Here is a 12,737-nt window from a genome sequence, read left to right on the forward strand (position 1 = left end):
ACACTTAGATCAAGGAGTATCAATAGTAAGAAGAAGAGGAATATTCTAAGCAAGAACATGTGGGAAAACCTCAGAGGAAGAAAGAATGAGTTAAATCATGGAACAAAAAGAAGTTTATTGTGACTGAGTGACTGGTGACTGAAGTATAGACGGCAAGAGGGACCATGGCACGAGATGATCCTTAAGAGGTAAGCAGGGGATATATTAAAATTTATCTTGAAGACAGTGGGAAGCAACTGAATGGTTTTATAAAGGGGAGTTCCATGATCAGGTTTATACTTTTAAAACATCACTCTGGCTCCTCAGTGGACAGTGGATTGGAGGGAGGCAAGAATAGGGGCAGGAAGATCAGTTAGAAAAGGGTGTGGCAATAGGAAGATGCCTTAGACTAGAAAAGTGGAAAAAAGAAAGATGAGATATGGAAGGAATCCGGAAATATTTAGGGTGTAGAATCCATAACACCTGCTATTGATTGGCCGTGGGAAATGGTGGGAGGGAGTGAAGGGTGACTTTCAGTCTCTGGGTTGGACAACTAGACAAGGCAGGGAATGTCTAAGTTCCACAGAAGCAGGGGCCTTGTCTGTCTTGGGTACTGTTATATCCCCAGTACTCAGCCCTAATCTGCAGGTGTTCAATAAATATTTGTTGAATGAATGAATGAATGAATGAGTAACCTTGGAAGATAATGACTTCAATTTTGGATATAGAGAATGTGAGTGCCTGTGAGTCTTTTTTTGAAAGTCCACTCTGGGGATTGTATAACCTTTCATTCAATTCTGTAGGTAGTTAGTGAAAAGATAACACCCGTGTCCTAATTTCGAGATCATTATTCTCCCTAGTATTTTCAAGTCTGAAGTCCCCATGAGACCTTCTGTAATCAATATCTCATCACTTTGGATGTAATTTAATTTTTTAAATGACATAGTGACTGAATATTTACCTTAACTAATAGGAAAATTGCCTGATTTTTGTGCTCATCCAGATTTCTTTATCCAGTTTTGACCATAATAAATATAATTGTCTTTCCTTTTTTTCTTCCAGTTTTGAACTTGAGCCTAACATATCATATGCATATCACATTAAGGTATTCTGGTAAAAGTTCACTCTAAAAGCATGGCATTTTAAAGTGGACAAGAAGGACTAGCTAATGAGTAAGAGGAAAAAAAAAAAAAAAGAATAAAGGAAAATCCGAGGATTTTTACTGCCATCCAGTGGTGGTCCTCTCTGATAAATATGGGTACAAAACCCATAATAGCTGTTTTCCTCAGCAAAGTCTCAAAAGCCATTCATTCAAGTTTAGGTAATGCTAACTTGGCATGAAAATTGCATCATGTTTTCCCAATTTTAAAGTAATAATTTCAGTTGGTCCTCTTGTGGTCTTGAAGGTCACAGGCTTCCATAGCAACCAGTTTAACAGTGTACTCAAAGTGGTAAAAATCTGACCCATTACACATCAAACTCCTGCCTTAGTTTCCCTAGTCCACCCCATAAACATACCTTTATAGAGAGTGAACTCCGCTGATTCACCTTTGAATCCCTACAAGACATTTCCAAGTCAGTTTTTAAAAATGTGAGCTCCTACATTGACTGTTTAGGGCCCATGGAAATAAAAGAGAAAACTGGCTACACCCCAGCTCAATGATTTTAACCAAGCAAGAGCATTTGCCAACCCACTGGAGAAAAAAAAGTACATTATTATCACAAAATTTAGAAAAAAAGAAAAAGTTGGCCCAAGCATATCATGTAAGTTTGTATAAAGCACTCTTTGGACTTGATGAACACCATCTAGTTTACATGAAGCTCATAAAAGTGTTAATATTTCCCACTGTAAAAACATACGTATAGTATTCTCTGTGCACTAATAATGTGGCCTGTTAACCAAGGTTTGACCTTTCTGTGCTGTAAATTCAAGCCCACCCACCAGCTTGTCCAAAGTCATAATCTCTGGCAGTGATGTCATTCCTTGACACTAAAAGCAAACACTGCCCAGATCCATTTCCTTGCTCCTGCAAGTTTGTAGTCCATTGTAGAAGTGCTCATGGGTAGGGGTTTAGGAGACCACAGGACTTGGCTGTGCCCACTGGCTTGAGCTACTGGCTTCCAGGGACTGGTCCAGATTAAAAAACAAAACAAAACAAAAAACAAAAACAAAATAAAACAAAAATAACACTTCTAGAGAATCCTGTGCAAACTCTAGTTATATAATTAATAAGGGTATGAAGGCCAGAGCACACAGTTGGCATCTATTAAAGGTCAATATATATTGTATTTACTGGCAGATAAGACATGCCAATTTTACAAGAATATCTTGGGGTGGGGGGAACGGGGAGGAAAAAATTGAAATAGTTTTCATCTTACTTGTTTTAAAGAGATTTTTTTAAAGTGGTTCTGAAGATACGGTACACTATATACAAGAGTCCAGATGAAAATCATTGGTTACGGTTATGCAACTACATTCTACTAACCCTGAAAAAAATGTAAAGTCATATGGTTAAAATGTAAAGTCATATGGTTAAAAGGAAATATATCAGACTTTTGGTACTGAGTAGGCTACAGAACAAAACAAATTTACTGGTAAATAAATTCCCATATCTCACATGGAGTATTGTATAAATAGATTTGAATATGCTTTTTCAATGTATACTGGAAATCTAAGGTAAATCATAAAATAAAATAAATTTAAATAAATTTTTACAAAAATGAATACAAATCAACTAGCAATAGAGACTACATAAGAACAATTTCCCATACAGTAGCCAAAGGAGTCGGTAAAAACTTGGCACAAAACGCAGCAAGAAAATAAATATGAAGGAAAACCTATTTCATGCACACACATATAGTAAAAGTAAATATTTCACTGAATGTTAGTATACAGTAAACAAAAGAAAATATTAATGGATTCTAATACACGGAACTTGACCCTAAGGTTATATATAGCAATGCTTCTATTGACTCAAAGATGGACAACATTCACTTTGCTCTGATGTTTGGTGTTGCTATGTTCTGCTACTAGAGGATCTCATTATTGTTATTGTCTTCTTGTTATCTACTCTTTTTCCTTTACCTCTCCCCACATTGTCAGGCCTTCCATCTTTAATGTGGATACATCGGGGGTGGGGGTGGGAGGATGTATACTGCCAGAGCAAATAATATGACTAGTTTCCTAGAAGCTTGGGCACTGCATTTGTTTGTTCTATGCCTCTGAAATGAATGTTTCCTAGATAAACATCTCTGGAAATACAACATACTCGTGGTTTTAATTTTGCAGTAATGTATACCCTTGGAGTTATATACTGTTTAAGAGAAGTTGTTATAATTTCCAGTAATTTGCTAACTTATTTTCCTGCTTAGAGTGGGGAATAAAAAATATTTTATTTTCTCAATCAATGGAAAAGTTTTTTGAATAATCCTAAGTGGCCTATGTTTCTTGAATGACTCATTGGGTGTTCTTCCCAAACGGAGGCCAGTTCAGGAATGTTTCAGACTTAGAGGTTTATTCTTGAGTTGCATGAAGTTTCTGAAAGCAACAAAACCAAAAATAAATTTCTCTTTCAATTAAACATTGATATTAAATTAAACATTAATATTCATCCTATGCCTCCTAGCAAATTAGGAATAGGAAAAAGCATTCATCACCAGATAAAAGGCATACTTAAGAACACTTAAGAGTGCTTCATATTAAATAGGTCAACAATAAAAGGATTTTCTTTATAATCAAGATGGCTGCTATAGCCATGCTACAATTCAATATTGTACTGGAGGTCTTAACTAATAGAGTAGACAAGAAAATTTAAAATAAGAGGACAGGAAAGGAAGAAACAAAACTGTCATTATTCACAGAAGACACAATAAAGTCCCAAAATAATCTAAGGATAAATTGTTTGAATAAAGAAGACAGTTTAGCATGGTTGTAATCAATATATAAAAGTCGTTTGTATTTCTATACATTGGAAACAAAGTATTAAACATAAAAATTTTTTAAATATATTGTCAATAGCAACAAAACCAAGACACTTAAGAATAGATCTAATAAAATATTTATAAAACCTTTATGAAGAGAATTATAAAATTTCCTTAATATATTGAGGAAAATCTAAATAAATGTATTGGACCAGACGACTCAATACTGTAAAGACGTTATTTTTCCCCAAACTAACCTATAGAATCAATCTAATTATAATCAAAATCCAAACAGGGTGGTTTTGGGTTTTGTTTTGTTTTTTACTTGTGTTTACTTGACAAGCTGATTCTCAAATGTATATACGAAAGCTAAAGGTTTAAGAGAATGACAAGACAAGCCACAGAATGGAAGAAAATCTTTGCAAAACATATTATCTGGTAAAAGATTGGCATCCAAAATAAACAGAGAAACCTTAAAAATCAGACTCACAGATACAGAGGACGATCTTGTGATTGCCAGAAGAGATGGGGTTTGAGGGGCTGGGAGAAAAATGTGTAGGGATGAAGAAGTGTAAATTAGTAGTTACAAAATAGTCACAGGGATGTAGAGTACAACATAGGAAATATAATCAATAGTATTGTAATGACTATGTTTGGAGCCAGATGGTGATAGAGTAATCTGGGTATCACTAAACTTTCTAAATGTCTAACCAATGTACTATATACCTGAAACTAATAAAGAAATCAACAGTAAGAAAATAAACAACCCAATTAAAAAATGAACAACAGATCTAAACAGATAACTCACTAAAGAAGGTATACAGATGGCTAATAATCATGTGAAAAGAGGTTCAACATCATGTCATTAGAGAAATGCAAATTAAAACATTGAAATCCCACTGTACACCTATTAGAGTGTTGAAAATCCAAAACAGTAACAACATCAAATTCTGGCAAGGCAGTGGAGCAACAGGAAATCTTTTTCATTGTTACTGGGAGTGCAAAATAGTTTGGTCACTTTGGAAGACAGTTTGGCAGTATCTTACAAAACTAAACATCATAATTGTATTAATAGTGGCTCTTTGGTTGTAACAAATGCACCACATGAAAGCAAGGTGTTATAGGGGAACCAGGGAGTCAGGGGGTATATGGGAGCTCTCTGTCTTTTCCCTCAATTTTTCAGTACACTTAAAACTGTTCAAAAATAAAGTCTATTATTAAAGTGTGAACATTCCCTTAAAAAAGGGGGAAGAGTGAGGAATTTACTTTACCAGAAATGAAGACTTAAGAAAAATCTATAATAATGAAAAGTTATGGTATTGATGCAGAGATAGACCCAAAGTGATAGAACAGAGCTCAGAAACAGATCCATGCACAGGTGGAAACTAGATCTATGACAGAGCTGTCTCCACAGATCAGTGGGAGAAAGGTAACAGTTAAATAAAATGACTGATTCCAGCCACAGGCATATACCCTGAAATAATGCTTCCCAGTGTTTTTCACATGATGGCAAAAAGCCTATTTCCACAGGATATTTGACACACTGTGGTAAAAGGTAGGGGATTCGAGGCCTCAAAGTAGAGCTTGATGGATAAAATTAATTTTCTTTATATTATACAACCATTTAAAGAAAAATGAAATACGAAGTAGCAGGTATAGTAAACATTAAAGGTTTTTTCTAACACTTCCTAATAAAATATTTTTAAATTTTACTGAGAACCTTGAGCTTATAGCTACAAACTCTTATCTTTTATCTTTTAAATTACCACTTGCTGTTCCTGATCGAGACTTTAATCTCTCAGATCCTTAACAGCCACCATCAGTGAAAAATTTGCACAAATAGATGGCTAAACCTTTTTAAATCTTCTAAAAATCATTCAGAAACTAAAGACATTTAAAATTGTATTTAAAGAAGCTCTTCTTTTTTCACACTGGCAAATGTAAAGTTGAAATTTCTTGTCATGACGCCAGTGGATTTAGAATCTAATTGATCTTTTTCATGTCAAGTCTTGCAAAATGTTGAAGCTTCATTTTGCAGAATGTCCACGTATTGTTAGAGAAGTTGCCACCTGCTCTTGTGCATCTATGGAACACAACAACATCCTGACTTCCAGAGACTTTCCCAGAGACCACAATGCTCCCAAAGGGCTTTGTTAAGCCATCCTACTGTAGTGAATCATTTACGTGATCACAGTTAACAGGACTAAGAAATCAGGCTGAGAAAGAAGGCATTTTGAGAAAAGGGAAATCAAATAGACAATTCGTGACATAGTAGGGACCTTAGAGTTCACTTGACTATTGAGAAAACAGTTATAAAGAGATATAAAGGCTTTTTTGAGGTCTTAAAGCAGGCTGTGGAAGAGCCAGAAATTAGAACCTAGGTTAGGTTTCCAAGACGTCAAGTCCAGTGCTCTTTATGTGAGACTGAATTTCTGTGACAAATAGCAGGGGACAGGTAAAGTGGCTGTGTTGTTGCTTTCCTTTTTTTTTCTCCATATTGAAATTTAAGACCCACACGATTCCAATTACTTCATCTGTTCCCAAGGGGTTCTACCCCACGCCAACTCCCACCCACTCCACTCCCACCCCCAGCCAGGATCAACTGGTTCCTCTTTGTCCCCATAACATTGAGTTCTAAATTTCCATATGATTACTTACCCCATTGCAGTATGGTTAGTTGGGCTCACATCTGTCTTTCGAGTTAGCTGTGGATCAAACACTGTAAGTTATTCAACTCCATAGTCCCAGGGTCAAGCACAATGCCCAGTACAAACAACCTATTACACTGGACAGCTTACATATAGAACCTTTCTGTCATCACAGAAAGTTCTATTGGACAAGCACTGGTCTAGAACAGTAATGAAGAGAAGGCAGAGAAGGCGTTGGGGATGCGAGGAGCAGTGATTTCCTACAGGAGGTGAGTTTCTGCTTCACCAGCGAGGGTCATCCTACACTCTCCAGAGCCATCCCACACTCCCAAAGGCAGGCGAAAGCTGGTTAGAGGTATCTCACATTCCCATGACGATTACTAGTGTTTTATCCTAAAATAGGGAGATTTTATCACTGAGCAGTGTTTTCTGTCTTATCAGACTGTGATTTATTCCTGCACTTTGCAGGTACCTTTCCTTATTGCTTTTTTTACTCATAATTATGATCACCCATCACTCTGCTATTAATCTGTGACAGCTATCTTTATTTTCTTCTTACTGAAGATTTGAGCAGTAAATCATAGGTGCTCTAGTATAGACTTAAATCATTATTTAAAAATTAAGAGTATTAGGATCATAGTGCTCTCATGCAGCAAGTTATTAGAACAATTCCTAAATTCATAGCTATGATTTGTACCCACAGCAGGGACATGTAGTATTGACATGCCTGTTTTCTTGAACTATTGACTCAAATAAAGTGCTTATAAACTTTATTTTGTAAGCATATCAGATTTGTCATTTCTGCCAATATTGGGACATTAAGATTTACCAGAATTCAAGTACATTTTAGGACTAGAAAGCTAGTCCTTTGTATATAAGCATACTAAAGATAAATTATGCTATTTTTTGAATCTATAACATCTTTTAGAGAGATATAAATGATAAAATTGTGCAAAACAACTCTGACATATTTAATAAGGGTTTGGTTTGCTTGATTTGTTATTTAGTACTCATTTCAGCTAACATGGCAGATTTCAAGATTATAACTTCAAATTACATAGGCTTAAATCAGATAGCCAGGTCTAGTATTTTTGGAGCAATGTTTGATTTTTGTGACAAAAGAATAGAATGTTATTGATTGTTGGTACTTTAAGGTATAGAGACTTGTTCTGGGGATGACAGAGAAAGAGATCTGATTCTTCTTACTCGGGCAGCTGGAAAATATCATGCATTAGCATAATGGATTATATATAATTAGTGTAATGAATGACTAGAATGCACCATACCAGGAGTCTGTCTCTTCAAGGCCAATGAATTAATACCACTGCCTCAGGATCCCAAAACTGCAGTTTGGAGGACAACTGGGCATTAATAGTAAAATTACAGTAATCGATGAAAGGACCTAAAAGAATTGTATGTATTACAAAATAATTTCCCAGGGCTATGAAACAAAATTTATGCAACAAAACTTACACAAAATATGTTACACTTAAAGCTATGTATTTTCATTACATATTTGGGCATCTTCTGTTTAATGTCAGCAATCGGTAAAAATTAAATGTTCTATAAGAAAATGCTAACAGGATTTATGATATACCTCAACCAAAGTCCCCCAACTAATTTCCTAAAAATATAACTAAAACACAGTAAAACCATGTTGGAATGTAAGATGCTTAAAACAAGTCTTCTTGACCATCAGTGAGGTTTACAAAGTTGTTCTGTGTGCAGTAAGATCTTCTCTTCCACTGTAGTTGTTCTTCTCACTCATGCACTGACGTAGCTTACTTTTCACAAATTTCAACACATGCTCTACTTTGTAGGGACTCGCGTGACAGTAAGTGAAAAATAAGGGCTAGACAGACGTGGAAAGCACTGTGGGTATGCATTTGGGACGAGTATGTGAGCTGGTAGCTGGTCACAATGATTATGACATGGTAGGCTTCTCAGTGCCAGCGATATCCCTGTGCACATCTACTTTGTTGGGAGTCTTTATGCTTTACAAACATCTATGGAAATCCCAACTATTATTATATTTGGAATGTAACTCAAGACTGTGCCAACACAGTATTCTGAAGATATAAGTTTCTCTTATATATAAGCATTAAATGAAAAATGTTATGAAATGGATAGGTACATTTTATGATGCTTGGGTATTATTTTAACTTTCTATTGCTGCTGTAACAAATTACCACAAATTTAGTTTCTAGCTCACTACCAACCTTCATTCTATCTGTAATCTTAACTGCCACTTGCCACATATAGTGACATATTCACAGGCTCTAAGGATTAGGACATGAACATCTTTGATGGGCCATTAATCTGTCTACCACAGGTATTAAAACCCAAAAGCCTGTCTTTCAGGAAAATGTTAAATTGGCAGAGTTTCTGTTGGGTATGCCTATACATAGTTTTGTTTTGCTTTTTTAACTCAGATGTTTTTATTAAGTGAAAAATGGAGTCTGAAATTCAGCTTAGGTTATAAAACAATTGCATGACTATGGATGTAGAACTTTGAAAGTTGCTATTAATTCTACTTATATTAGTTCAGTAGGGCTGCCATATAAAGTGTCACAGATTGGGCGGCTTAAACAACAAATTATTTTCTTACAATTCTGGACACTAGAAGTTCAAGATCAAGATGTTGCAAAGTTGATTTCTTCTGACATCTCTCTCCTTGGCTTGTAGATGGCTATCTTCTCCCTGTGTCTTCTCATGATCTTCCCTGTATGTCTATGTCCTAATCTTTTCTTCTTATAAGGACACCAGTCATATTGGATTAGGGCCCACCCCAATGACTTCATGTAACCTTAATTACCTTTTTAAAGACTCTCTCTCCAAATATAGTCACATTCTGAGGGAATGCAGGGTTAGGTCTTCAACACTTGAATTTTGAAGGGACACAATTCAGTCCTTACAGTATGTAACAAATCTAATAATTTGCCTGCAAAAGACTCTACATTAATAGAGAACCATTGATAAAAATAAAGTGTGTGTGGTGGTGGGGGGTGAGGGTGGAGATACAACTTGTACGCAAGTACTCACTGACAATTACTGTCAGGTAGAATTTTTTTTTTCAGTCACCAAATGTTTATTGAGTACCTACTATGTACACAGGATTGTAATAAATGGGGGCAGGTGGGAATGAAAGTGGGGTTGAATACAAAAATGAATTAGACAGACACAGTCTTCATGAACATGCATTCTAAATGGGCGGGACGGACATTACTATTACAAATGCTATAGTGGAAAATCCAGTATGCAAGGAAAACATAAAACCCACTTAGTGTAAGAAGGCTTCCCTAAAGTCACAACATTCCTGAAGAATGAAAAAGGATGAGTCTGGTGAGCAAAGGGGTAGAGGAAAGTAGAGAGGAAGTAGCATTCAAGGTAGATGATGCACTGACAAAGACCCAACCATGGGGAAGTGCTGGGGGAGTTTTGGAAGCTCTGTGGGGTGGAGGATAAGAAAGAGAAGAGTGGCTTGGAATGAAGTTACAGACTTAAAGTCACATCAAACATCACTCATCTCTACGGTGTAGAGAGATAAACATCCATATACAGTTTGGAAATCAGGTAGAATTTTTTTTTCTAAAAAAATGGTGATTTATTTTGCTTTAACATACAATGGTAAATATACTGGGACCATCAAATTTTCAAAAAATTTGCTGGGCTTACTTTACACATTACAATACTAATGTAAGTTAATTGGTTCTTCCATTTCAATGAAGGAAAGGGATATTCAGTTGACACCTACTAGCAGCTTGGCTAACAATGAACATTAAAATCAGACAAAACACTGTAAATATAAAGTACTTTTCTCCAAATGTGTATAAAAGTTTTGAAATAAAATCACTGCCTGCTCCACAGGACAGACAAGTTGGATTTTAAAAATGCTCCAGACCAGGAATAGCATAACTCTGTGTAACAATACTTACAATACAGTTTAACAATATTTTATCAAAGACTTGTGCATTTGAGATTTAAAAAACATATATGTTCAAATATATGGTGACGGAAGGAGATTTAACTTTGGGTGGTGAACACATAATGCAATATACAGATGATGTATTATTGAATTGTACAAAATTTTTAAAAAATCTGAAGAAAAACAGTAGCCAAGGAACTGCACAACCAAAAAATGAAAATTATATAAAATATTTCCACCACTATTTAAATGCCAAATTTAATCAAGCAATAGTAAAAAAACAACAACATAATAATACAACCTTCTGTTTAAAATAACAGCACTGTCCCGCCTCTTTTCCACTGAATTTTACATATGAACAGACTATATATACTGGTTTTCCAGAGAAATGTCCATTTGGTCTGTCACACCAGTAAGGCTCATACTGAATCCTTTCGGTCTCTTCCGAGGATAGGCAACTCCATGATGTTCCCATATTTCCAACATTCTGGGGTAGGTGCGATGTCTCAAGTATAATACATTTCTTTCTCTTCCTTTACACAGTGCAGAGTATATGGGCTTAGGTTATGTAGATTCTCTTTTACTCCAGGTCACTGTCTTTTTCCAAATTCAAGGCGGTATTCAATGGCGTGCAGTAGTTGGGTTTGTCCGAAGGCACATAGCCTGGCAGACACAAACACTTGTAGGAACCTTCCGTGTTGATGCACTTGGCATTCTTGCAGAGAGACATCCGGTTGTTCAACTCATCACATTCATTTACATCTGCAATAAGGCAAACCGCGCAGGTAAACAAGCTTTGATATACACCGTGAGGAACCGGAACCCATAGCTTATCTGAAGCATCAAGGCTTCTGGCCTGAACACAGCCTGGCTGTTCTCAGCTTTCCCCCCAGGAAACTATAGTCCTTCTCATTAATGTCTGCTGCAATCACAAACAACACAAACTAGATCTCACAAAGGCAGATTATCAGGGAGGTTCTAGAAGTTCTTTCCCCGTTATTTAACACAACATGAACTTGTCAGCTTGACATTTTACAGTCAAACCTCGAGAAAGCTGGAAGAACTACCCTACTTCTAAATTCCTTTCCGCAGGTACAGAACAGATGTGTCAAGAGGTGTACAGTTAAGAACCAAACCAGTGAGCAGAGAGCTCTCTAAGCAGCGCCTCTTAACGCTTAAGTTACCTTCTCAGGTTTCTTTCCACAGGGAAGAAAGGCTCTTATGTACTTGAAACACTTGTAATAACCCAGGTAACCTATTTTCCAGACCTACCACAGACTGAGACTAACCAAACTGAAGTGGGAAAAGGGACCACTACAGGAGGGAGAAGAGCCACAAAACACACACACACACACATGCACACACACATGCAGAAAAAAACAAAAAACACTTCAAGTCAAGGGCATTTAAGCACAGAGGCCAACAGGTCCTGAAAGACAACCTGGAAGATCACTCTATGATCATATGGAGAAGGAGAAATGGTTACCATGGAAACTGCATTTTTTTTTTTTCCAGACATCTACATTCCCTTATGCTTGTGTCAAGTCTTCAGGGAAAACATTACTTGCTGCACAGTCAAAAGCTAAATTCTAAAGAGTCAAAGTCATTCCCTGGAACATTCTGTTCTTTCCTCCATACCTACTACTATAGGCCTTCTTAAATGAGATATCGACTATTTTTTTTTTTAATTGTGGTGCAATATACAGAACATAAGTTTGACCATTTTAACCATTTTTAAATGGACAGTCCAGTGGCTTTAAGTACATTCGCATTGTGCAACCATCACCACCATCCATCTTTAGAACTTTACCCGTATCTTGCCAAACTGAACCTGCAAATCTGTCTTAAACGTATTCAACTGTATGAGATCTGACCATGGGGGATCTCATCAAAAGATCTGTTTCCATAAGACACACGTCAGTCTTACCGATACAGGTCATCTTGGCCATATCCAAGTGATAGCCGTCGAAGCAGTCACAGGTATACCCTTCCTGCACCCTCACACAGCGGCCGTTTTCACATCCGTTGAGGATGCCGCATTCCTCAGCCTGCAACTCCTCAAAGCTATTTAAAAAACCTGGAAAGGAAAGGGCAGAAGCCAAATTAGAAATTTTCACCCTCTTGCAACCATTTTTAAAAACGACATGATTATTAAGCTTATGGTTCATTAGAAAGATCCAGTTCAGACACCTTAAAGTCAGCCTTAAAATTCAAGTTAATACTGAATATACCTGCAACACAATATTATTAAATTTTAAAAACTT

The 12,737-nt window shown here is 36.4% G+C and overlaps 1 protein-coding gene across 1 annotated transcript in view; it reads right to left on the bottom strand.

Moving 5' to 3' along the window:
- Window positions 1-9,602: 9,602 nt before the first annotated feature.
- Window positions 9,603-12,737, bottom strand: part of LTBP1 (latent transforming growth factor beta binding protein 1) — a 345,549-nt gene continuing 342,414 nt past the window's right edge. Inside the window, 2 exon segments of the mRNA XM_039887438.1 lie at window positions 9,603-11,235; window positions 12,401-12,550. Of these exon segments, the coding sequence (XP_039743372.1) occupies window positions 11,054-11,235; window positions 12,401-12,550 (332 nt within the window). The 3' untranslated portion in view covers window positions 9,603-11,053.

Source organism: Pteropus medius, unplaced genomic scaffold (genome assembly GCF_902729225.1).
Source record: "Pteropus medius unplaced genomic scaffold, Ma_sr-lr_union100, whole genome shotgun sequence".
Classification (NCBI taxonomy): domain Eukaryota; kingdom Metazoa; phylum Chordata; class Mammalia; order Chiroptera; family Pteropodidae; genus Pteropus; species Pteropus medius.